Source organism: Coturnix japonica, chromosome 8 (assembly GCF_054131305.1).
Source record: "Coturnix japonica strain WE chromosome 8, WE-NBRP24, whole genome shotgun sequence".
NCBI classification, from domain to species: domain Eukaryota; kingdom Metazoa; phylum Chordata; class Aves; order Galliformes; family Phasianidae; genus Coturnix; species Coturnix japonica.
In genome coordinates, this window is record NC_140670.1 from 15,903,748 (window position 1) to 15,931,511 (window position 27,764).

The window sequence follows — 27,764 nt, forward strand, 5'->3', positions numbered from 1 at the left end:
GCTACAGAACACCTGAGGAATGAGCTATCCTCACTGATCAAGCCTGCACAGGTTATGGTCAAGGGCACGCACCTGTGAACTGCACTAAGGCTATAAAGCTCAATAAAAGCTCTAAAAATTCTTTACAAAGAAGTGTCCATGACAACCAAAACACTTTTTCCCCACTTCACCAGTTTTCTTTCTGGAAATACAACTCCCACTTACAAAGTTTGCCCATCCCTTGTCCTGCCCATTGCTAAATATTGAGTTGTATGTATAGCACTGAGAGCTAAATCTCACTCAGGATAAGTAGATTCAACACATCCTAAGAAGTGTCAAAGATGAAGCATGGTTTTTTGGACACCAAGGAGACAGCTTAATGTTAGAAGGACTCCAAACTGATTTTAAGTGTTTCTGTGCCCAACAATCATAAGATTTTCTCTCAAGTTCACCACACTAATATATTCTGTACCTGGGAATTTCAATCAAGAAAATGACTGGTGGTTAATTTTACTTCAAACTGTAACCATTGTGCTTGGCTAGGATTATAACAAAGGTCACCTTTTACCTTTCCTTTAAGGCAGAAATTTCTACTGCAGCTCCGCTCCATTGTAAAATACAGCCTCCCCAACTGCAAACAGCAACAACCCTGAATACATATAAATACAGACCCCAGTAGTCTTCACCCACCTGTTTTCCCTTTAATTGCTGTCACCTCCCCAAAGCAGGTAAATTAATAGTCTGTTCTCTCATTCTTTCTCAGACCACCCAAAAAGACTCAGTCAACATCCTCCTTGAGGATTTAACCCTTGCTATGACCTACTGGAGAAAAAAATATAAGGGGAACGATTGCCTGAGAGAGCTTGTTGCTCCGTCTGCAAACATTCTATCAGCACCGAGGAACCCACCGGTTGGGTTATATCCCACATTCTTACCTCAAAGCACTTTTTTAAGTACAGGTGTCAAAAAAAGGAGGAAGGAAACTTTATTTTCTGGAAGTTCATACAGCTTCACGTAGCTTCAGTAGATCAATATTCAGCTCCCAGTACTGATGCCATCATACTGGCTGCCCTCAGGGTAAGTCAGCATCTCCCACCATCATCTTCTATGACTCATCTGCAAACACTGATAGCTGCGCTACAGCTCCATGGTAGCTTACCTAGGCTTTCCACACCAGCTCAGGGGCTTCAAAGCTTTATAGAAAAGACCCTCTCAGGGTGAGTGGGCTGGATTCATTGGGTAGCCTGCAAAGAGCTTCCAAGCTTCCCTGCTTATGTGAATCGGATCTGTGCTCCGATGGAGGAAACTCAAAACACAAACAATATTCGTGAAAACTGGACTTCACACTCCCCCCTTCTCTCTCCTATTTGATAACCATCCCCCCTTCCCTCCCCCCCAGCTTTCAGTTCCTCACAGTAAGCTCCTCAGCTTCCCAAAGAAATGTCCACATGTGACTTCTGAGTTTTATACTACAACCCAAGTGAAATTCACTACTGCCTCCAGGACAAAAGGCACTGCCTTTACAGAGGGAGAGCCAGGAGGAACAGAACAAAAGCAAAGCACAATTTGCATCTCCCTGTGGGAAGTTCACTCTGAACAGCACTCAGTCAAGGCTTAAGACCTCTGTTGTGGGATGTTTAGAATCTGGTGGATCAAAGCTCGCTAGTCTACGGCTGGGCAAACAGCATCCATCCTTGAAAGGGCAACTGTTTGGCAGGAAGAATTGCTCTATGACTGCCAGATTTCTTTTCCAACAGCTTTTTAAGTGATAAAGAAACAGGAGATAAGACTACTATTGTATTCTCCAATAGTCCCTTCACACCTACAGCTTCCTTCTTCCCCTTCTGAGCTCACATCTCCACACACTCTGCAAAATCCGCAGGGATTAACTCAATTTTCTGTTGCTGTCTTCCTGTTGCGCAGCCATCCTGTGCCAGGCTTGGTTTGCTCAGCCATGAGGAGACTGGGAAGTGCCCTCATGGCAGCCTATAGCTCTTCACAGGGAGCAGAGGGGCAGCGCTGAGCTCTGCCCTGTGTGACAGCAACAGGGCCCGAGGGAACAGCATGGAGCTGTGCCAGGGGAGGGGCAGCTGGGGGTCAGAGAACCGTTCTGCACCAGAGGGCGGTGGGCATGGAATGGGCTGCACAGGGCTGTGGGCACGACCTGAGTGCTGGAGTTCAAGGAACATTTGGATACTGCTCTCAGACATCAGTTTGAATTTTAGGTGGCCCTGTGTGGAGCCAGGGGTTGGACTCGACAATCCCTGTGTGTCTCATTCAACTCAGATGTTCTACAAACCTACATCGTTAGCTATACTATGTGAGCAGCAGATCTATCCTAAGCACAGGTCAGGCTTATGACATTTTTCTACCTATGACAGAGCCTGTCTGTGGAGGAACCTTTGTACCATTCCCTTTGAAAAGCTCCAGTGACATGACACAACACTCAGCAAAAACCACCAAGCAGAGTCAGCACTGTGATCTCCCCTGGCAACCCAAACCAACTGTGCAGCCCTGCCTCAGTTCTCCCCTTACCATTCAGTCAGACATCTCCTACCCTTCCAAAAGGCAAGAAAGCAGCCATAGATTATGAAAAGGAAATAGAGGATGGCTGGAACTAGAGACTAAGCAGCAGTGGAATCATCATCAGCTGAGTCCTGGTGACTGGACCCATTTATACTCATAGACCAGTTGTTGCAGTGATTTAACAGATTACTGCACTGTGCTGCTGTGTGTCTCACCTTGCTGTTAGAGATTATCATACCCTTAGCTAGTGCCAGGTTTTTTCACTGAGGACCAAGCAGATGAACCATCAACAGCCTGCACTCACCCTTAGGGCATGAGCTGCAGGGTAAGGAACTGGCAAGCTTTCACCTGCCAGATCTAAACCCATCATGTCCTTTGGGTCACAGCCATTAGCCTGCAGAAGTGAAGTACTGAGCTGTCGTCTTAACAGCTTCAGAAATCATTTAATTAGAGGAGCTGCCTCTGTCTTTGCAGTGGGGTGGAGCCTGCATGTATTCTGCAGCCACAATACTATACACAGGAGGCTGTAACTGCAGTGACAGCAAGAATACCATCACAAGTCTCACAGAGCCAGCTTTAAAGACAACCAAAACCTTGCTCTCACAAAGCATATAGCAACTGAGCTGCTCACAGCAGGGTCTGCAATCACTGCCCTCTTGCCAGTCATACTTCTAGACAGACTTTGATGATGTCTAACTAGTAGAGAAACACAGGCTCAAGGAAGTTAAATAGACTTGTCGATGCTACAGCACATCAGAAACAGAACTTGACAGATTTCCTACATAATTATTAGATAATTGCCCCTATATAGCCCAACTTAGAGGTCCAACTCTGTTAGAGGCGTCTTCACCACATATCATTTACAGAGGTGCAGTTCATCAACTTTGGCTGGACTTCAATGCTTTGGGATGATGTTTACAGCACAGAACCCCTGCTTAGGTCTGTTAAAGGTCTATTACTGGAAGAGGAAGAAGCATGTGAATGAACAGCAGGGAGAGGAGGAGGGGTGATGTCTAACAGCTCCATGTGGTAAAAGTCCTGCCTGCTTTGGTTTGGGGCTGACTTCAAAAACTGCATCTGCTCAGTGCATATAGGCAGGTTCATGGCAGGTAAGAAACATCTTGCAGCCTAAGGTCTCTGCAGGTCTGTTTTGAATGAGACAGCCCACACGGAGAAAAGGTGGCTCAGAGAGCCAGAAAGCACAGCGTATCAAGAAGAGCACTGCGTGACCTCCAGAGGTCTCGTCCACTCCTTTTCCGTTGGAAAGACACTAGAAAAGTAATTACTAGAGACAGACACTGAGAAATGAGAATTGATCCTAACTGAAGTGGACTGGCAGGAATAATACACACCAGGCTTATATGCCAATCACAAAAGAAGGTGAGGATGGATGATGAGGGGAGGCTTCCGTGCAGGCTCTGTGTACAAGCAGAAGTGAGAGGTGGAGAGCCTGGAAATGAGGGAGCTGCAGGAAAAGGAAAGGACCCGCAGCAAAGGCAGGTAATTGACAGGTTGAAGTTTTTTCTCTTTTTCTGCCACAGGTTCCCTGAATGATGTTGGTAAGTTAATTAAACTTCATGTCTCCAGGTCTGAATCACAGCCATATCACTAAAAGCCAGCTTTTCTGCAAAGAGAGATGAATTCATTGCCAAATTAGAGGCAGATACAAAAATGCTGGTAAAAGCATGTATGGGTGGACTAGGTCTCATAATGAATAAATATATACACATATCATATCACAGATGGCTTACTGATCAAGGGAATGCTTTCTGCAAGCAACTGTCTGCTGATAAAAGAGGACTCCAGTTAATTTTGGAATAAAACACTCCTCTCATAACACAAGCTACACACCAGGCCAGCTAAACAACCTGCAATACAGAATAGAGAGAGGAGCGCTGACAGATGTTGTATTGACAGAGTTCATCTGTGTGAGCAGACAGCCACAAACACGCTGAAAATAGTCAGAAGGCGGCTGGTAACAGGGGAAGCTGTCACTGAATAAAAGCTTGGGGACCAGGAGCACCGCACGTGAACAAAGTCACTCCTATATCACCAAGAAAACAACACTTTGCACAAAGTTATCCTTAAATGGAGCATGATTAACAAGATACTGATTGCTGATTTCCTAGTAGACGAGCCATTCACAAGATCGTAACATCAGCTGATTGCCAGAACCAAGAGGAATAACGACCACATCAGGAGTACGAGCCAGTTTTCCAAAGAGAAAATCTGAGCTGATATTCCCTACGAACAGAGATACAAGTGATGACAGCGGCTCCTGAAGAAATCAGAACGGTTAAGACGAGTCAGCAGACGCTCAGAAACAACCCGACGCAATCCAGCTCAGGAAGCCTGGCTATAGGGGAGACAGCAGCTGATACGGGCAGATGGGCAGGGAGGTTTGGCTGACGTCTGAAGCCGGAGCTGGCGCCGCTTTCACCGGCTCCGATCCTCCGTCCCCTCCCCGTGAGTGGGGAGCGCCAGGACAGCCCGAGCTGCGGGATGGGAGCAGCCCGAGAAGCGCTGATGCGGTGCTGCCTCTTCGGGGCACACAGCAGAACTTGGGGAAGGGAGCCGTACACCGGGACAAGTTGAAACAGCAGCCAACGCGCTGCAAAAATGCACAGAAAACTCTCGTGCGGGGAACAAAAATGCGAAGCCCTGTCGGGCATTTCCTCAGCGCTGGAGGAAAGCTGTCGCTCGGGAGCAGCAGGTGACAGCGGGGTGACGGAGGACACGAGTCGAACGCGTCATCCTCTACTAAAAAATGCACGCGCGGGGCTGCAGCTCGCGGACAGCGGAGCAGCCGCCCGGGGCAGCCCGACAACGGGAGCGGCGGGGCACGGCCGGAGGCAGCGAGAGCCGTTACCCCCCGGTCCGCTCTCGGCTTCGGAGAGCGGCGGGGACGGGAGGCTCGGGCTGCGGGCTGCCAGGTGAGCCCCGAGAGCGGCCGGCCGAGCACCTGCCCCGCCGCCGGCTGCCAAACTTCTGGCGGAGTTGCGGCCCTCCCTCCCGCCCCCCTACCGGCTTTGCAGGGGTCGCGGTACTCCATCTGCTCCTCCGCCGTCTCCGGTTCCCCGGCCGCCAGCCCCGCGCCGGGCAGAAGTAGAAGCGACAGCAGCAGGCGGCGGAGCGGGGCGGCCCCGCGGCCCATGGCGGCAGCGTTGCGGGGCGGCACGGCGCGGCTGCCCGGGATGCGGGCACTGCGCGACGCCAGCGGCCCCGCGCCCGCCCCTGCCGGCCGGGCCGCCGCCGCCGCCGCGGGTCGCTCTCGCCGCGGGGGGTACCGCCCGCCCGCCCCCGTCCCGGCTGGCCCGATCCGCCGCCACTCCGGGCGTCGGCAGCCAATCCACACCGCGCCCGCATCGCCGTCCCGCCCCGGGGGCTGAGGTGCAGCGGGCGGCAGACGCCTCCTCCGCAGCGGAGAGTTGCTCCGGGCCGGCGCCGCACCGGTACCTTCCTTCCTCGAACTGGGGGTACTCGAGGAGAAGCGCCTCGTCCCAGCGTCCGTGTACCACCAACACGGACAGCGGCACGGATTTTCACATCAGGGTCTTAACATCTCTTAGGAAGCAGCGATTGGATTTGCAGAACCTCGGGAGGAAGACAGAACCGAGTGGCACGAGAAGCACCTGTCCCTCTCACCTTCCTTTTAATCACTTCAGCTTCCACGGGACCCTTCACTCCCCCCAGCCCATCACAAGCACAGGGCTGTAACACCAAACACACGGGGCAGGAGCAAGCATGGAGAGTAAAGCCCACATGGGTACATGTCCTCATCTAATTCACAAGGATGTGAAACGTGCCCTTAGCTCAGAGAGCTCCCAGTTCCCACAGGGCAGGAGCTGGAGTTGGTCCCTTCTCTCGTGCTGGCAATGTACATTTGGGAGGCCAAGTTCTACACATGGAAGCTTTGTTAGAGATGTGGATGGGACACAAGCAGACATCCTACAGCCCTGAAAGAGGGAACAAAATCAATGTTGGTTCTTTAACCACAGAACGAGCTCCTGATAGTGTTAAAAAGGGAGCTTATCACTGCTAGCCACCAAACGAAACCCCTCCACTCCAGGAGATACTTTCCAGAAAGCCATTCCCTAACGTGAGTGCAGCTCAGCCCTTCCCGAAGCAGCTCTCACGTTGCAGCTGGCAGTCAAAGCAGTGCACACAAGGCAGTGAAAGCTTCTGAGCATTCCGTGTCATCTCCCATTGGCAGGTGCCTCATCAGCACAAATAAGGAACAAAAAAATGCCCGTGAAAGGTTTTGTTTGTTTGTTTTCTGATCAGAGCTGCTCACACAGTTGGGAAAGTTTCAAATAGGCAGCGCAGCTCATGACAGCAACAGTGAAATAGCTGGAAACAAAGCAATCTATATCTATCGCTGTCAAAGGCGCTCTTTGCCTTTGCTCTCAGAATCCCCCCTGCCCAATGCATGCAAACAAAATCCGCTGTGTTTTCAAGCCTCGCTGAGCAAGAATGCACACAGCTTGTTTTGAACAGCATCCATGAGCAAAGCTATGTGGGAGCCACTTAGTGTTGATGGAATATCTCTGCACACAGTATGGCCCGAGGCTAAAACACACACACACGTTTGTTAGTTTTCCACAAGACCTGCTTCGTGCTGCCTGCCTACACTCGGCTCCATCACACCGCACCGAGTGTTTGAGGTGCTCTGCTGCCTGTCCCACTGCTCATTCCCCAGTTCTCTCCAGCCTTACGAGCAGAGATTTCCTCTCCTGCCCTTTGCTCCCTGAACACGTAAAGATTTTTCTTTACAGAGAGACCTGCTCCATCTACCCCCATAGATGTACGATCACTACGGGGGTAGATGGAGCAGGTCTCTCTGTAATCATAGCAGCCCCGTTTCTCTTTCCTCTGCATTTCCAGAACGCCCCTCACTGCAGAGGCATCGCTTTCCCCCTGCTTCCTGATGCTACCAGGGCTTGTTAATATCACCATTAATATCACCACAGCTTCCCATCCCACAATGCCTGTCCGCCTTCACCCTATTTCCTCCATCAGGTTTTTATCCACCAGTCCATTGCTCCAGACCCCCATTCTAGAGCTGGCTTCTCCTAGGACACCCTTTGTTTTTTGTTTGGCCCACAGTGTCAATAAATCCTAATGGATAACAAAAGTACCAGGAAGATCATGGCCGACCCTCACTCCTCCTTCCTTCCAGAACCCACTTCAGAGGCTGCCCTTTTCCAAGTTTACTGCATTGCCACCCAGCGAACATCTCACTTCTGCTTAGGGGATTCAGTGCCCAGGAGTGATCTATAAAGGTGCTGGCATGTCTGCTTACACACCTTCCAGGGGCTCTGAGATCTGCCCTGAAAGATGCACACTGCAGTCATAGCCCTTCCCACATGGATCAGTAGTTAAGCATTAATGTTACAGTGCTGCCTAAAGCAGACACTAGCAGTGATGTTTCTTCAAGGAAGCTACAAGTAACTGATGGTTAGAAAATGCCTTCCAGTCCCGTCTGGGACAAAAGACAGGATAGTTGCATTTCCCTGCTCACAACCAGGCATCCTTTGCAGAGCTTGATAGCGCACACTGCATTAAGAATGATGGAATCTGCCAAAATTCAAAGAAAAAACATACACAGCAGTTCAGGGAGAGATGCCATGGAGAAGGCTCCCAGTCACATCAATGCAAGTGGATTTACCTGCAGTCACATCTTCATCCAAACCACACACACAGTGATGGTACAGAGCACGCAGATCCTCCACCTCATTAAGCACGAGATACTTCAGGTTCACCTTCCACGCTGCCCTTCACGCTGCTAAAACCGGGATACTGTTTCCTCTTCCATTATTTATTTAGCTACACATATAATGAAAGAGATGAGTTACCATTCAGGTTCAAACAATGGCGGGTGTTGGATTTCAATCACTTTCTGGTACTGACATAAATGGGGGGTAGGGGGTGGAAAAATCTCACAATCCAAGACAGCCAAGCGATTCAAACCAATACAAGTCATTCTGCAGAGTCAATACGGGTGTTTAAGAAATCTAACTGTGCCTCTTCAGCATTTGGTTGTACAAACCACTTGAGAGAGCACAGCCTTGGTTTCCCGCAGGTAAATGGGTGTCTGTAAAGCTGTCAGGTCTCTAACGCAAACTCCTTAATAATAATGGTAACGCTCGCTGGTTCACCTACCAACTTCAGGCCAGACAGAAGGAAAAGTCACAACGCACTACTGATTGCGCTCTGCTTTTTCTACTTTACTCAGCTTTCTCGATAGAAATACTACCTAAACCTTTTAGTCTGGTTCTGTTTATTTCATATCAACTCCCAGCTTTAAAATTGCCTGTATTTTCCAGAGTCATGTAGACTTGCAAAGTCAGGTAAGGACAGACAAGGCCTGGAACACTTGATGAGCTTTAGAATGCTCCAAGCTCAAGTTCTTGAAGGAAAGCTTCAGTCAGGATGTTCAGAAACCTCCCCTAGGCTTCTTATCCATAAGGAATGAAGCCTTAGCACAGTAGAACCTCCACAGATATGACATACTGATCTGTGTTACAAGGAAATTAACCTTCCCACAAGCCACAGCTCTGCATTGCCTCTCCACCCCATTCATCAGCCTATGACATGTCAGAAGAATCCATGTCATCTATTGGGAAAACCTCACATGGTGGCAAATACGCTGGTGAAAATGAAATGGACACAGATCTGGGCTATAGAAGATACTGCAACTGAAAGTTCTTCTCTAGAGGTTTGTCCATCAAATACAGTATTTATCTATTTTAAATATGTATATTTTACCCCTTTCCCAGCTCAGCTTCAGCCCCTTAAAGTGATTCTGTCCAAAAACTGCCTGGATTTATCAAAACTACAGGAAGCCACCCAATACTCGTGGGGTACTGCGGCTTTTTATTCTCTCTCCCATGTCCAAATGCCCCCCTCTACCCTTCTGTCCTAAACCTTCAACTGACTTTTTAATGAACTGAGAGCCACAGTTAAAAATTAACCGAAGGGGACCTCTCCAGTAACGCTAGATCCAGATTGGAGAGGAACCTTGTTTTTTTTATTTCCTGAGCTTACCCTTTTCTGACAAGTATGAGGCTGTGGATGCCCCATCCCTGTAGGCATTCAAGGCCAGGCTGGATGTGGCTCTAAGCATCCTGGTCTGGTGGTTGGTGACCTGCACATAGCAGGGGGGATAGAAACCAGATGATCATCGTGGTCCTTTTCAACCCAGGCCATTCTGTGATGCTGTGATACTATGACAGTCCAGCAGCAATTACTGATGCAGTCAGTTATTCAGGTCTACTGCTTTCAGTGAAGCTGCCTACATATGTTTGGTCAGGAAGACTCAACTGGATGTTGTTGCTGTAGAAGCCAGAGCAAAATGTAACTCTCCCATTTGTTTTGCCTCTGTCAGCTGAGGAGTCATCAAACAGCTTCAGTTCAAGAACCAGAAACTCCTAAGAAACAACCAATGAAAAGAGAAGTGTTGGCTGTAAGATCTTTATTTCTTCCATAAAAGAGGAAGGACTACATCATCTAAGCAGAGAGCCTCCAAATTCTACTAAACAGAATGGTTCACATCAGAGCCACTTTTTTGTTTTCATTTTTGGAGGGGGGAGGGCAGGGCAAATAAAAGGCCTTACTCCCAAACAGCAACCACAGAGACAGGCTGTTCAGAACTAGTCACACTTTGCACTCCTTCACAAACCAACGTAACGGGGAAAAAGAAAGCAAATCCCCAACTGATTCACATACTAAGGTGAAAGTATAAGAATGTCAATTATTTAAACACAGCACTTCTCCAAAGGAACGTGCTTGCAGAAACAAAAGCAGCGCCTGAGCAGTACGTATCTTTTCAATGTCGCTTTAAAAGCTATACAATCTTACCTAGATATGCAAAAGCTAATAATGTCAAAGGATAGAGAAAGCAAGTAGGCAGCCCACCATTCTGTGGCATTAAAAAGTGATTAAATGAAATTCACAAACGGTCTGGTGACATTTCTGATAGACTAATGACATAGCAGTGCTCTAAATAGAAAAACAGACCCATTATCAAAAATATTCCCTTTAAACTTGCATCTCAGAGGAGTACTTTGTGTGTATTTATTGCGTACAGATAATGGCTTCTCACTTCAGATTTAGACCATGGATGAAAAAAAGGGCTTCTCACATGAGCAAGAGCTTGCACAAAACCCATTCTCTGCTTTAAGACTCCATGTTTCTGAACAAAGGAAAACTAATTGCTGACCCAGTTTATGAGTCCGGCTCAAAATCAGCCAATACTTTAATAAAGAAACAACAAAAACCGTCTCTGTTAAATGCTGGTGCTCAACTGCAGACACCACCCATTCACTTAAAGCAAAACCTAATGATTTTCTGACAGATTGGTTAAAATTGGCCCACAGAATCAGAGCTGAGAGCTCAGATGTGTTACAGAAGCCACACACAACCAGATGCATTGCTTCTTAGTACTACCTTTAAGTTCAGTCCCCCCCCAGCCCACCTCTGCAGAAACAGGGATGTTTCTCATTGTGGCTACTGCATCACCTGTACTTCTTACATAGAGACAATGAAGTATTGATCAATACAAATACTTTGCTCATCCTGTAAATTAAAGAAGTCACATCCTCCATGGTAGATGCTCTACTTCAGACAGTCACAATAATAAAAACATCCTGGTGTAGCAGATGCCCTCCTGGCCCTCCCAGAAAATCAAAAACCAATAAGCATCACACTGAACATGTCTTAAATCTGTCACAAACACACTCAGGATCTTTCTAGCTAAATACAGTGCATAATTAACAGCCATCTTAGAAAGATTCAACCTTTATTCGCCCATTCATTTTAGCCCGTGCTCACCCCATTTTTCCTCAGTACACCACCTCCAGCACAGAACAGATTCCTCCACAAACAGCTCAGCCTAAATGAATTCTATGATGCTGATCAGCCACCGTGGAGCTGCATCGTACAACACAGTTTTAAGGAAATTCTGAATTCAACGTGTGGAGTTTTGATACTCGAAAAACAGACTGATGTCATATACAGAAACAGGCATCCGTTGCCTTTTCAAACATCTTCAGCTGTAAGCTCATCTATTTTCACAATCAGAACATTTTTGTCTGAAAAGTTTATTTTAGTTTTCTGAACACCGTCAAGCAGCTGCGCTTCGGATGTTACACAAGTGTCCAGATAGGATTAACAAAAATTAAAATGTTCTAAATTACAAATTTAATTCCTGTAAGAGCTTGAGAAAGGAAAGAACAGAAAGGCATGACATACACACATTGTGAAGAAAACCCAACTTTTCATGCAATGGCAAGGCAAGATGTAAAAAGCCACCCAAATTCACACAGTTTTTTACACCGAATCATCAGAAAAGTACTCCGTAGTAAATCTGTACATCCAAATACATTTGGGATCTACACCTAAGTTACATTATTTAATGTTATATACACTTATTACCCCTTGTATAATGTCTAAAGGAAAATCTTCATTCAAAGCCCCCCCCAAAAAAGCAAGAATAACTTGGAAAAAAAAACAAAAAAAAAAAAACAAAGGAGAATCACTTTAGACATTCAGTTAAAATGTTGGTTTTGTTTTAATCTAGACCTCAAAGTGTTCATTAAAAAACAAACAATCCTCTTCATTTAACATTTTGCTTTCTAACTGTACAGTAAACTGCATTGCAGAGAACGCATCCGTCTTCAAACTCTATTTTCTTTGGATGGATTTAAGATATAACTGGATATTACTTTAAAGATAAATAAAGGGAAGTTGGTCCAACTAGAATGAGAGCTGATATATTACATGCATGTGGGTTTGGTTTTATTTTTAATATATTTTTAAATTACTTTTAAACGAATGTAGGGTATAGTTGGTAACGCAAATAAACCAAAAAGCACCTGGATTCAAAATATAAAACATACCTCCTATCCTGGCAATGGCAGTAAAAATCAGAGAAGTAATCTTTCTGGAACGGCATTTTTACATAAGTTAGAAATGTTAAGTACCAGGAAGACTACTCATCAAGCAGTTTTAGCAGCCAAGCTTCCCCCTTTTTATTGAATGGAACAAATGCTTTAAATAAACCGTTTGTCCTCTTCACTGAAGAGAGCTAGTCTATTCATCTTAAATGCGCTGGGGCCTTTTTTTTGTTTGTTTGTTTTTTGGGAAGGTTAGCCACGTACTGTAGTAATGCCTACTGCATATAATCCAAGCATTTGCTGTGAACAGTTGGAGAAAGCAGTCATTAAGAACCTAGGATCAATGAAATAGATGTTACTTTAAGCCATCCACAAAATGGAGACCCATATAGTGCCCAGTGTTAAAACCCAAATCTCTTCTCGCGCTTTTTGTTGTGCAAGTTCATCCCCCTGAAAACAGGAACTGATCCATAGTTCAATTTTCTTATTTCCTTAATCAATTTTCACATTAGTGTAGATTTTTCGGACAAAGGCACTTGTTCCCATGTAACCAATAGCTCCTGCAAAATAAACAGAAAACGCCGAATGTTAGAGAGCTGATCAACACAAACTAGAAATAAACACACAGAGTGGCACAGAATCACGCTCTCTGCACACAAAATTATTTATCTGAGATAGTTGTTCTCAAACATTCTCTCCAATTATCCACGCTCCCAGCAATCATCTGGCGAGAACTCCCCTCACCTACCAAACTAAATCCATTAAGCCATCTTACCAAGGGGCCACGCTCACTTGGCCTCGATAAATATAGTAGCCCCCCTACTGCTGCCAATAACCCGGTCCCTTTTTCCGAACAGAGGGTAAAAAACATACAATCACCCACTCTGCAGGGAAGGTAGATGGGAGGGCAGGTTTTTATTATAAGTTGCATGCCTTCTGGATGAATGTTTTATTGGCAGATGGCTTTTTTCTTCCCACAAGGCACAAATAATAATAGATCCCCATCCCAGGAGTCCTAAACACCAAGGAGGTCTGTGCAAAGAGATTAAACTAGTAGCAGTTAGTAGTTAAAGGAAATTGCAACCTGTGGTTTTCAAATTAGTAAGAGTCATGAGCAGATTACGCACTGTCACAGCAGTAGTAAAAGAACAGGTCACTGATTTTGTTGTTGTTTTTTTAAGCAGAGATAACAGTTCATGCCATACCCAAAATACTGCAAGGCTAAGCACGCTTAGAAACATGAAGAAATACACGAGACTGAGACCTTTTCTCAGAAAGAGATTCAGGAACCTACTGGTAAAACTCAAAACCAAGTTTGCCAGGCTGAGTAAACACCGCTGTCCTACAATATCTGCAGTGGATAACACAGTGCTTCAGCTACTGTTGTGGACCACAGATTGATTCTGAACAATGACAGTTCTTTAAATTTTGGGGACTGCTCAGATAATCAGTGAATCCAGCCACTAAACTTGCTCAAAACTCTGGTTTTCAAATTCTAAAAGCCCGACGTTCACATGAAATCAAGAAACCTGAATAAGGCAAACCTGATGCACCATTTCTATAACAGCTGGAATAATACAGAGCCTGCAAAGGCAGCTTGTGCTGCTGCATGGCATTTAAAGCAGGGCAAATATAGTGGCAATCACTCCACTGGTCAGCAAATTAAGTACTTGTATTACAAGCCTGGACAAAGTAGAGAAGCATTAAAACGAATACAGTACACACAAGGTCAGGCTGCTGCTCACAAGCATTAAATGCACTGAGGAGGCCTGGCAGTGATGTGCAGACATGTCAAAAGCTCGGAATTAAATAGGAGCACAAGTAGACTTTTCTGTAGCCTGTCAACGACACTAATCTTCTGTCTCAAAAAGCAAATGGACAAAACAAGGGTACTGAACTCCTAAGATTCATCATGTTTTGCCTTTTAAAGCAGGCACCGCCAGCAAATCCAATGCCCAGTCCAGTTCCTAAACTCAGACACATTCCAGAACTTGTTTGAGAGCCTCTCTAGTGATGCGATGCCAGATGCCACAAGATATTTGGGAGAACAAACAACTAATTCTGCTTCATTTGGGATCTACAGAATATGCAGATACAATAGAAGTGAGGAGGAGGAGGAGAGAACAGCAGTAACACAAGACTACAGCTCTCCACTCCATAAGGAAGTCACAACTCACTCTGAACCACAGCAGTGAGGTATCACTAATGGCCATGCCCAAGTTCAGGGGTTGAATCTAAAAGCTACTTCACAGGCAGTGAATAGAAGTTGGGGGAGTGGACAAGGAATGCCAGACAATTAAGACAAACAATTAAAGAATGCTGTCCTGAGAAAAATGCAGGACAGTTAGTTCATTTAAATTAAAACAAAACAAAACAACAAAAACCCCAGTTCCTTTATTTATTTACTTTTTTATCACCAGATAATGTGCCTAACTTGGTTCTGGCCTACACAGATCTGGCAGGAATAAACTGTAAGCATATTTCAGTAGAACAGGCTTTAAATAAACAGAACTTAAAAGAATCCAAATAGCCAGGAAAAGCAATCAAACATTAATTCCCATCTATTACTTGAAGTCAATTAGGGCTTACTATAGCTGTGCCTTTCTGAATGTGTAAGTTTGTTAGAAAGACATACAGTTATACATACAGTATTTATGTGAATGCCAAAGCGTGGTACTACAAAAGGCTTTCTGTACTGCCTTTTCTTTTTGAGATAAAACTATTTATTAAGATAGAGAGAAAGAAAAATGAAAGAGAAAGGGAGGCTGATGGACTGCTGGAAAGGCTCTCTCAATTTTCCCTCCCCTGTCTTCTATGCAGCCTGGTTCCTTAAAGAGGCAGAGCAAAGAGGGTAATTACTACAGCATCAACAGTGTGGTCCCCAAAGCCCAGAGATGACTGCAATGTCACATGTACATAAAACATAAGTTTCCTGGCTGCCAATTTTATTATAAGACAAGGCAACACAGCATAGCAAAATATAAACCTTAATCTAACAAACAACAGGGCAGGGACAATAAACAGTAAGCAAGATGCTATTCAGTACAGCTCCATGAGAAGACTCTTAAAGAGCTCCATAAATAGAGAAAAAAATTAATAACATGCCTAGCGATTATGAAACTACCACAAGACCCTGTGTTAACACACTCCGATCAGATCTGCTGTTCTCTCATCCCTCTGGGCCCCATGTTGGGCACAAAAACGACTGCTGTAGTTTAACCCGGCAGGTGGTTGAGTGCCACACAGTTGTTCGCTTGCTCCTTCCTTTCCCAGTGGGATGAGGGAGAGAATCAGAAACAACAAAGTTCATGGGTTGAGATAAAACTATTCACTAAGACAGAGAAAAGATAAAGCAAAATAGTAATGGCTATACATATGTTTATATAATGAACGTATATAACAAGTAATGCACAAGCAATTGCTCATCACCGCTCAGCCGATGCCCAGCTAGCTCCTCAGTGAGAACAGGGCGAGATAAACTCACAGCTCCCTTCAAAACTCTCACATGATGCAACATCCCACATGGTACGGAATATCCCTTCAGCCAGTCAGCTGTCTTAATTTCGTTCCCTCCCAGCTCCTGGGGCCCTCAGTTGCAAATGGCACTAGCTTGGTACAACACTGCTTAGCAGCAACTATGAACACTAATGTACTGTCAACATCTCTTTTCTCCTAGAAGCAAAACATAGGATCATATCAGACACTCTGAAGAAAACAATTCCATTCCAGCTGAAACTAATACAGCTGAGTCGGGGAATTGGTTTCATTATCTGGCAGTAAGAGGGAAGCACAAGAAGCTCCACAGATTTGGAAGTTCTCATGGGCTCCCCGCAGACCAGTTCCAGAACTTCCAGATGTTTTGCAGAGGGCAAAAGACTCAGTGGATCAAAGTATGCCACTACACATGGGATATGAGTTCACTAAGCATTATCAGCAGCACTTAAGAAAAGAGTTGGATGATACTAGCCTGCATACTTACACTGTGGCTGCCTTGGTCTGAACTAGTTCATCTTATAGCCAAATGTGATACCGAACATGCCCATTTATATAAGGATGCAAACCACAGCTCTATAAACATTGCACAAGAGATGTACAGTCAGCAGAGAATTGTGCTAGCTTCTGGGACAAATGCTTTTTGACAGGGGACTTTTCCCCACCCATACTGAAAATATGAGTTCTCAGTAAAAAGGAATCTCACAGCTTCTCTTCCAACACAGTTAAAAAAGATAGAAAAAAATAATCTCAATAGAGGTGTAGAAATGAAACATAACAGAAGTACTTCCTGATTCTAAAAAAACTTAGACTGTGTCCTAATATTCCACCAAGTACAGTACTACCATGACGGGAAAGCATCTGACAACCCAACTCTTCCATGTTTTAAAAAACATTTTAATTACAGGAACTGGTGGGCAAGCTCAGCTTCTGCATCACAGACATTTTAATCAATACCAGCCTGAGCACTTTATAAAGAAAAGATTAGAGCTGAAAAGTATAAACCTATTAAAGAAAAAAAAAATGGCTGCGAGACTACCAGAACAGCAGGGAAGTCTTGTAATGTGCCAAGAACCCAATGAGGCAAGATTAGATTTCATGAGAGGAAAGAGGTTAAGGGATGATGCTCCTCTTTTTAAATAACATTGTGAAATTATCCTCAAGATATCAGCACACTTTACAGAAAGTAAACTCAACTCCAGTAAGACACCATGGGTCCCAAATATCTAACTCAGAGAAGACTTCCACTAGAGTCTAGAGGGTTATTCATTCACTGCTATGAAGGAAAGTATTAAATAAGGATCATACATAATACATAAAAGAACCAAGAAGCACTTTCTTTCTGGGAAAAAAAAACATAAACAAAAACAAAATAAAACAACAGACAAGCAATCAAAGGATAAAAATAAAACTATCAGATACGTAAGTACATGTGGCTTCACTGGATAACTTCCATGACCTCACTACTTTTCACTAAGCACCTGTTAAAACAGGTATCATAAAAAGGGATGGAATCCTGCTGAACACAGGAGCGCTCTGCATTCTCCTTCATCTCTGAATATGCCAATACTTATTTTATAAATGCTACCCTGATGTACCAGTCCTTTCTGAACTGTCACCCACACACAAATACGGCACAGGATACAGAAGGTAGTGTCAGTACTGCAATACCCATGGTGCTTCAGTGCGTGTACCTAGTTGCTTGGCAAAGGGCAACACTAAGAACTTTAAAACAAAATATTAACATGGACTCAAATGAATGTGGAATTTACTTTGAAGTTAGACTGCACTACAAACAGCCTATTCCTGCATTATGGCCCAATATTGAGTCTTTCAACTTTGCAGAGGAGCTGAAATTCACTCCACAATATATAAATACCCTTCCTTAAATATTCATACATATTCCTGCACCAAAAACACAGAGCTGAAGTGAGAAACAGAATAGCCTGAAAATTTTCAATCAGAATTTTTCAATATATTCGAAACTTACCACACATTATTCCCAAAGCTGTGCTAAATACTGCCATATAACCAAAGTAAAATGATGTTTGAAACAAGCCATACATCCTGAAAAAGAAAAAAATACAAATTCATGGTAGGTATTTATCCTTGTCTTTCCTAATAAACTTCTTTGTCAATCTGATATTCAAGTAGGAAAACTGTCACCTACTTTGTCTTGAAAAAGTAGTAGTAAAAGGAGTACATGTAAACATATATCGCAGTTGATGCGGCAGAAAGAAAGCTTGTCCATTGCCTGAAAGTAAAGACACACAATCATCACACATCTGCTGAAAATGCTTCCCAAGAAGATGCACAATGTGCTAAAAATAAAGCATCCTGGTTCTACAGACTTACTTATCAAAATCTATGTTTGCTACACATGACAAAAGCTGCTATTGCAAGACCAAGATCAGCCACTGATATCAAATGACGAACCTTCTTTATATGTCTTTGTATCTCAACGTATTTTTTAATGCATATACACATACATGCACAGATGCATGCTCACCAAGAAAGCTCCTCTGTAGAAAGGATCCAAGAACTCGCTTTTACTCCCTACAGATAAAATCTGGACATGGGATACTTCGAAAAGACCTGTCAAGAATCTTGATTATATAAAACTAGGCATAGTCTGGTCAACTATGCAAACACCAGAATACTTACCACCTGTAATCCTCTGCGTTTAGCAGGAAATATGTACAAACGATAGTCACACAAACTGTCACAATGCAGAGGATAACCAGAACCAACATCATAAAGCCATAAACATAGTAGATCTTGTAAGCCCAGAATGAAGTAAAAATGAAATACCTGCAGAGAGTAAACAAAATACGCAGATAGTATTGCAATTCGATTGAAATTACTGCTTTTAATCAAAAGAGCAAATAGCTGTCAAACTCACATTTCAATAAAAATTGATCCAAAAGGGAGGATTCCACCTAGGCAAACAATAACAGCTGGTTCCATGAACCTGAAAGATATTAAGACTAGTTTAGGGACAATAATAATATACTGAAAAATATGTTACAGCATATATCCAGGTACTTTATAAAGCCCAGAAAATTATTTAAAGGCATGCTAACAAGAATACATCTCATACCAGTATATTAGAAAGAAGGTACCCCCAAGGATGCTGTATATGGGTAGAATGAGGAGTCATTCTTGGGGAAACATGAAACAAACATAAAACTCACACCAATCTACAAGCATAGAGGCATGCATCTAAGCAGCTTTAACAGCTACAGAAAGAATTTCTTTTGTCAGGAAAGGGTCTAAGCAATCAAATCCCAGAATGTCCACCAGCCTCGAATGAAGTCATTAAAACTCAGTGTTGTTGCTGACAACAGATACTGCAAATACCAGAGTGAAAATTCCACAGGGTCATCATTGTATGATTAAGAACCAGTGTTCATTTTAATGCTATATCAAGTCACAAACATACAGCCAAGAATTAACACTTACCTACCTGCAGATGAGCCTGTCACCTACTAAAGGTGATCTGTCCAGTACTTGCAGTGTTTCCAAACAACAATTTAATTTAGAGCTCATTTTATTATTTATAGGGAGAACTGTCCAAACTGACACCACGCAATTATGTTATATTTACGGAAAGCATCTTTTTTCTTTGTCACATCATCCTATCCTGCAAAATCTACCAGGACACTGACCACAGTATAAATCACATCCTAGCATTTGAGCTGGAGCTGCACAATCCACTACTAACAAGAGATAAAGAGCGCTGCGCTTCCTGGATACTGTGAGCGTACACGTTTCAGTGCCCACTTCACACTGTGTTCTTCTGAACAGGGAAAGCAAGAAAAATCTATTAAGAAAATCCCCTGAGAATATTTTTTATTTCCACAGCTTGCTGCTTCAATCTCTATGTTAAATTATAAAGTGGCTGCATTCAAAATTTGCAAAAACAAAAACCAACCACAAGTTTACTTTTTGAGACCAGGCACTCCTTTACAAGCCCTTCAAAAATAATTCAGGCTTATTCATAATTCAAACAATGTACTTTGGAATATTTTGGGCTCTGTACCACCAAAAGAAATACAGAGGAACACAACAAGCATTTCCCCACCTTTACCCTGCAAATGTCTCAACTTGAACATGAAGACCATTAAACACAACAGTTCTGCCCCCAAGGCACACCGAATCCTAAACCTGTAAGAGGCATTAACTAAAGAAAACAGGTTCAGTTTCAAGATATCCATAACAGAAATAGGTTGGAACCTTCCTTTTTACGTAAGAGACTGGAGAGCATTTCAGGCCAAATGTAAATCAGTGATCCAGGACTGTAAAATCTGCTACATGTGTAAAATCTGCTCCATCTATTACCCATTAACAGTGCTTGGTGTCTGTATTCAAAAGGAAAAAGTCATACTTATGAAATTTTAGTGAAGTTACTCTTCCAGACATTAACTAAAAAGTTACTTTAGAAGGCTGCAGCGATCATGCCCAATAAGTCACTTGAACTGTACTGAAGCCAAGGCATTTAGCTCACATGTATGGGGTTTTTTTCTTACCATTTTTTTTCTGGTATGGGACGAGGCACTGCATTGACACGACATGGAAAATTGGGCTGTCCTGACAGATTCCGGCCAAGAATCGTACCAACAAGGTTCAGGGGAAGAATGACAAAGAAACAAATGCAGCACACTGCCACCTGTAAATGAAAAACAAAGCCATTAAAGATAAAAGAAGATAATCAACCTACCCTGTCTGTCTGTATTAGTTATTGCTACAGAATCATACTCTTGGTTATGAAGCATTAGTTAATATACAACTACTTCACCAAATGAAGTATTTATTCCCTGAGAAAATTGATATTACTTAAAAGTGCTAAGGATATTTTCTTACATCAACTATAGAATTACTGCAGGTTCTTTATTTTGTTGTTTTCCTCTAAACATTATAATAAGCACAACAGAATTAAACTGAAACCTCAATCGTGTTTCGTCACAGTGAGCCTCGTCAGCTTCTCTTAACTTTTTGCAGCTATCCCTGGCAGTCAGCCTACCTAGCAGTTGGGCAGTTGCATACAAATATACAACAAACACTGTTGGGTACAAGAACTTAAATCCAATCTCCACATGAAACCTAAACGAGAATTGCAAATTTCAGTCTCACTTGGAAAAAAAGGTGTAAGCTTGTGATTTTCCATCTACCACAGAAAATCTGCATGGAAGGAATACAGCCTCAGAGAATGAACCAAGGTCTGCCCACTGAGCTGGTGAACTCAAGAGATGAAGAAAGGCATCCAACATCTTCGCACTCTAGTGATACAACCACAGAGCTGAACGGCTTCAGATAATGTGAGCAAGGAACAGGCCCAACTTGTTGCTGCCGGGCATGGCTGTTGTGTTTTTTGGGAGACAGGCCCACTGATAAGTCTGAAATCTAGAAATGATTATCTGCATAAAACAAACTAAGACAGACCAATGTTCCCCTTAAATAATGGCTTCAATAAGTACTGCCAACCTGTTCTCAGTACATCTGTAATTGGCATCCATCAGAAAATCTGAGTGCTTGTGGCTTTGTTATCATATCAGCCAAAACAAGACCAACAATGTTGTAATATATTCCGTTCTATTTGGTTGAAAAATGAACAGATTTCAGACTGAGAAGCCAGAATCTTTGCTGAAATCCAATGAGTAGTACAACGCACCACTTGTCTTAATGCTATACTATGTTCTGAGAACACCTGGATTTAGAGCGCTTTTTTTTTTCCTGGAGCCACTAAGAATTCTAAAAATTACCTGAGATAATGTTGCAGCACAAGGGCAGGCAAACGAAATGAGCAAGGGGAGATCAGAGTGCAGGCTTAGCAATGTCTCCTGCTTCCACCTGCCTCTGACATGCTGCACTAGCTGATAAAGATGTGAATATTCAGTCACCTCAAACAACAGTGCTCTGGTGACAGCAACCTGCTGTTCAGAAGGCTGATCAGCAAAACCGGTGTTGTTTACAATCAGCACACACCACTGATCTCAATAGCACCTTCTCCCTTGCTTTCACTTCACTGCCTGACCTCAAGGTAGCCTACCTGCATAGACTGATGCTAGCTGAAAATTACTTTCTTCATTCTTGACATTCTTTGGAAATGACAAATGACCAGAAATAACTAGGTTTTTTTAGCCTCTGACATCCTATTTATTTCAGATCTGAGGTTAAAACATTGCCTTCTCCCAAAAGGAACACGTACTGCCTATTGCTACAAATTACCATGGTAGTTACAATACAGGCTAGGCAATTCCTAAACCCAGAGCATTTAAAACCAAACCTGAAACAGTCTGTCTGGGGGTAAACCAGTTCTTGAATGGAAAAAAAGAAAAAAAAAAAAAAGAAAAGAAAGAAAAAGACAGTTTAGAGGGAAGGATTTCTGCCTTGAAGGTTTCAAACAATGAAATTACAATAGATTATAATAGTAAAAGCAGCTCCGGCCCTTACTGGCCTCCATCTCATCACGAACAGTAAGAGGGAATGAAGCCAGGATCAATGGAGGTTGCCCTGCTTTCCCACAGAAGCTCCAGAGGGACCAGCAATTTTAGTACGAAGCAATAACAGTAGTTGTGCAACAGGTAGAGATGCAAGAATTACATCTTAATGAGTCTTTTAAGAGACTCATTCAGCCTTGTTCACCATCACTTCAGAAACACAATTACGTGAACAGTAAATCTACTAAAGCTGAAAAGAAAAAAAACACACTCTCTCCAAAATTCAAATAAATGCAAGTGAATTACACGAGTTTTTCTAACAAGGCATTGCATTATAACATACTTATTTCAGCTACTGCACTTTTGTTACATATCTTCTTCACACCTGAGTATGTGATTTAGTACAGAGATTGTAGCTGTCACAGGAGAACCCATCAACGTCACCAAGCTTGTGTTGTTTCTACACCACACATTTTCTTTGTTTGTTTTAAGGGGGAAAGAATATTTACTGCCCTTGACTGAAGGCACAGAATTTGCTTCTCCTTATTTGAAAGGAAACATTGTTGAGAGGGAAATAATTTACGTTTGAGTGCCATGTGTTTCATATTTTCTGACAACTGTAGATTAAACTTCATTCGAAGGTGATAATTAAAATTTTTATGGGCATATCTAATATTTAACAGCAACTGGCAAGCTGTGGTGCCTTGACTGCTTAATGCACGAGGGAGAAAAGCAATAAAAATTAACTGTCAAGGCAGCAGCTTGATCTTTCCTGTCACCTACCAAAACTGCACCCTTAGACAGCATGAAACCCTCCCCCTGCGTAAGAGGTAATGAATCTGTACAGTGAAAGTCTTCTACACGGAACTGGCCAAAACATCACAAGCAGCAAGAAAAGAAGGCTTCAAAATTAATTGTTTTTAATTTTATAACAACTGAATTGCTAATCTAGGATGTTACTTTGAGTAATAAATAGAACTGTTAAAAAATTAAGCCAGAAGCATTAAGCTGTGTCCATTTCAACATAAATGCTGTTTTTGACCACAGACTCCACAATCTCTTTCAAGCAATGTAAGGGAGCAATCTGCTGAACACATATAACTAGATTTTTTTCCTTTTTTTTAGGCAGGTCTGTTTCAGCCGGTTCATTTCCTGATCTGGCTCAGTGAATGAAAATCGCCTCTTTCGGTGGCAACCAACACATATTTCACCTTATAGTCAGGGATGGCTGTAGCCTGGATTAAGCTATCTGTCAAAGAAAACACTTCTTTCCAGTTTCAAGAATAAAGGATGCAAACAGCAGTTTCTTGATCCCAAGACAAGTGCTTTGTAAATAACCTAATATAATTAAATCATTAAAAATGCACACTAGAAATGTTAGCCATACAGGAATCTACTGTCCAAACAAAACAAAATAAGGTACAACCTAAATAGTTCAAGCTGCTTGGATTCTGCAGTCAGAATATTACATTAGTCACACCAGTCTTAACAGGAACCTTTAAATTATGTATTACATGCAGAACAAGGTAAGCAGTCACAGCTTGTGAAATGTCAGAATTAAGGATGTTCTACAATGGTATACTCTGTAGAAATTCAGCATTAATTAGTAATTTTTGCATAGAACTACCATCATACTCCTTCAAAAAATAAAGAGAGTTCACTTCACTTGCTATTACTTAAAATTATTTTTAGTTGCTCTATGCTCTATTTTCTATTTATATTTCAAACACAACAAAATAGAATGATTAATACACTGGAAAGACCCAAAACTCAATGGGAGCTCAGCTAAGGTTTACAACAGCTTCAGAAGAATTCCACATTCAAGAGTAATGAGATTCTACAAACAAACACAAACTGAATACTATTTTGGGCTCCAAAAGAACAAAGAATAGAACGTCACCCAAGGAACTCATATAAAGGTGAAGAGATAAAAGAAAAAACAGACTTTAACATCTACTTGAAATGTTAATGGTGCTGAAAGCTTTAAACCACCAGGTTTTAAAAAGCTCTCATATTTGAGTAAAATCTGCCACATTTTTAATTGTATTTTGAAGGGAAGGGCAACTGAAGGATGTCCCAGAGAAGAAGTTAAGCCTTTGCTCAGGCTCAAGTACTGCACAAAGTTTGCCTTAGTACAGCTGGCATGAACATCCAAAAGGGCTAAAGGCGGAGTCCCAACACACTGAAGAAACATTGCAGAAAATAGCTGTCCATCTTCAATCTCAGACATCAGGGAAAAGATATTCAAGGTGGACAAAGCTTTGAAGTTCAGAACCTACTAAAACGACAACAAGGTGTACGATGGTCCTGGAGGGATTGATTATTCTGAGTACTTAAACACAAAATGCAGAGAAGCAGATAGGAGGTAGATCAAAGATGCAGAAACCGTGCATCAACTTACTTCTCTTGGTTTTGACAGCATCAGCTGCCCTTGCCTAGAATTAACAGAAAAAAATCTTCCCGGATGAAGGAATTAAGATGCAGAGAAGTGACCCTTGTGGTTCACTTGCAAGTAGCAATGTGAAACAGGGCAAATCACAGGATGTCATATTAAAGCACAGTCTCTTAGCAACCTTTTAGCCCAGAGATTCTTTTCAGCAATTCAGCTTCAGATTTTTCGACTTCAACAGTGCTGAAGAAAAAGTGGTTAATTTTTGCCAGAATTTTTAAATCAAGAAGGGTAGCTTCAAGATATCCCAGGGCAGATAAATCATTTCTGAGTTCTAGTGTATACAGCTGATTTATTTTAATTCCACAAAACAGAACCAGCAGCAAATTTACATTAGAGAATTATGGAAGATCCTCTACATTAAAAACAAAGGTGACAAGATGCAAAGGTATCTTATCCATATACCTAAGAGAGCTTCCCAGGGACCTCAGACCACGGCATAACACAGTAATTTCGAACAGTTTTCATGGCCTTTCACAACCAGCTCTATTAGTTAATTTGAATTCATTAGAGCGTTGATGATTCTGATGAAGTTTCCAATTCATATCCTGCTCCTACTAAAAGTCCCCTAACTCCACTGAAGTTTTATTACTAGTCATAACGATTCAAACGCGCTCATAAAACCTTGAGACTGTTAAAATCACTATGTATAAAGAGCCCTAACATCCCTGATTAAGTCACCCCTGAAGATTAATATTCCCATTTGCTTTTGTACGTCCACGTTTCCATGATCTTAAAATACACATCAGCTGAACAGATTTACAAAACAAACTTCAGTGCAGGTGGAATTCCCTTTCCTCAGCATTTCTGAGTTCCAAATGGGAATACGAAGTGAGAACTCTGATGTCGTAAATGCTTGCTCAGCAGTAAAACACATCCCCTTTGCACATGTCAGAGATCAATGTTATAAACCTTTCTGACCATACTGTACATGACCGCAAGCTTAGGAAAGAAAAAACATTACAGTATCCTTCTGGGGCTCAGGCTGATTAATACAAACATTATCAAAGAAAATTTTAGTCTACTTCCTTCAAGAAGAAAACCAGAGAAATTAAATGAATATTTTATAAATATGTTTAACTTGACTTTGTACCTAGTTTTATAACAACTAATCAATGCATAAAGTTGGTAATTTGGTGGACATTGCGAATACTCCTAATAAAGAACCATAATCAGCACAAACATGAAAAGTAATTACTATTCTATTGAGAAAAAGTTATTGAAAGCCTTTCCCTGGAACTGAGAATTGTCTCATTTTAATTACCATTTATGATTTCCTACCATATTCATTATTTAACAATGTGTTCTTCAAAAATATTTTCAGTCATATATTGAATTTGATTATATCTCTATTATTAGAATTTATAAGATAAAAATTGTGTTATTAAGCTGTATTTTGTGATAGACAAACTAAGAAGAAATCCACAGCTACTGAAATCACTCTGATGCAAAAAGAAGGGAGCTCTAACAAAGGCTACATATTATCATTTGCTACATATCCTGCAAAGATAACAAATCCTCCTTCAGTATTTCTGAAAGGGCTGCTGCATAACATTATAAAAAGCTATTTGGTAGTACAACTTTAAAAAGTTCAGCTCTGAAATAACACCCCTCCTAAGTTCAAACAGAAATTCTGCTCAAGTGCCAAGTTATTATTTCCTATTTTGTACTCGCAGGGTTATTTCAGGTTACTTGAAAGGGCCAACAATAGCACGCAAAAAAAAACCTCACAAAATCCATGAGAAACAAGAAAAGTTACACTGATTAAATACTAAAGTAATCCAACAAGCATTGTTCTCTAAGTGACACGGTTACCACACAGTCACAAGACCATAACTGGACACTGAATACCTATTCAGAAAGTAAAAACAGTTCTTAAACCCAGATCTCCTTAGAACTTTTTTTTTAACTTCTTTTCCTGCTTGACTCCAATAATTTGGAAGTGGTTTCCACTTGGATTCCTCTTGGATTATAAGTTTATAATTTTATAAGTTTATAAACAGTTTGCATTTGTCATCCAGTTGAACATTCAAGTTGCTGACTTCCCGCGTTGTACAAGATTATCACAGAATGAAGATCGAGCACAAAACAGAAGGGATGTTTTAAACAGAGAGAGGCCTGCTGATGTAAATCAACTCCTGTTATGATTAAAGGAAATTATACTTGAAGCACATTAAAACCTTCCCAGATTAAATTTGTAATTAAAAGGCTGAAACCATTACTCACAACCCTTTTTTGATTAAAAGGTAGTTTTCCCACATCTACGGTGCTTTTTAAATTCTCCACTAAAGTGACTCACCATGGTTCCAAATGGTATAGCTCTTGAAGCATGGTAATAGATGGCAATGAAGTTAATGAAGAAGGCAGTTCCACACACCATTGCCGGAATAAGGAAAGCTCCAATGAACATCTGTTTTATCCACCGCCTTCCTGTAAGAAGGAACATTCCAATGGAATTGGTTTAGAAAGTTCTTACAAAATACCAGAAAGCTCTCCAGAACGTAGATGTTTGATTTCTTCTCCCCAATAAAGATGGAAGAGATAAGTCACAATAAACAATACAAGAGCCGACTACCACCTTTCTTTGGCTTCTGGAAATTTCTATGACAAAGTTACACTAATCAATTTACTAGGCCACATGAAAAGAAAAACAGGTGTGGTATGAGCACATTCTGGCTGAAGAACAGCATGCATTGACAAAGATAGCAAAAGAAACTGTGGTGTGAAACATGAGCACATACCTAGGCTACAGGTGGGTAGTGACAGAGATGCTAGAGCAGGTTCTGCTGAAAAGCCTGCACACATCCTGGGGTTATGGCTACACTGCTTGAGAACTCTGCTCTGGGGCCAGCTCAGCAGTACAGCTACCTTCATTCAGAACCTGCTCTAGGCTGTCTCAACACAACTAAGCTGAATTCATGCATTCAGGATGCAATAAACAACTAGCTAACTTGGGTGTAAAGCAAAACATACAACAAAATA

The 27,764-nt window shown here is 42.2% G+C and overlaps 2 protein-coding genes across 5 annotated transcripts in view; both read right to left on the minus strand.

Annotated features, from left to right (window-relative positions):
- TLL2 (tolloid like 2) overlaps positions 1-5,769 on the minus strand; it is a 77,903-nt gene extending 72,134 nt beyond the window's left edge. For 2 of the 4 annotated variants that reach the window (XM_085554410.1, XM_015866854.3), the window contains exon 1: positions 5,530-5,767. In XM_085554410.1, the coding sequence (XP_085410536.1) occupies positions 5,530-5,659 (130 nt within the window). In that variant the 5' untranslated portion in view covers positions 5,660-5,767. Of the gene's footprint in view, positions 1-5,529 lie in introns of all 4 variants that reach the window. The other 2 variants (XM_085554411.1, XM_085554412.1) reach the window with 2 other exon arrangements.
- A 4,193-nt stretch (positions 5,770-9,962) lies between these two features.
- TM9SF3 (transmembrane 9 superfamily member 3) overlaps positions 9,963-27,764 on the minus strand; it is a 39,017-nt gene continuing 21,215 nt past the window's right edge. Inside the window, exons 9-15 of the mRNA XM_015866646.3 lie at positions 27,082-27,212; positions 20,423-20,562; positions 18,796-18,864; positions 18,558-18,704; positions 18,064-18,147; positions 17,884-17,960; positions 9,963-12,961 (exon numbers count right to left, since the gene is read on the minus strand). Coding sequence (XP_015722132.3) covers positions 12,894-12,961; positions 17,884-17,960; positions 18,064-18,147; positions 18,558-18,704; positions 18,796-18,864; positions 20,423-20,562; positions 27,082-27,212 — 716 coding nt within the window. The 3' untranslated portion in view covers positions 9,963-12,893. The remainder of the gene's footprint in view (positions 12,962-17,883; positions 17,961-18,063; positions 18,148-18,557; positions 18,705-18,795; positions 18,865-20,422; positions 20,563-27,081; positions 27,213-27,764) is intronic.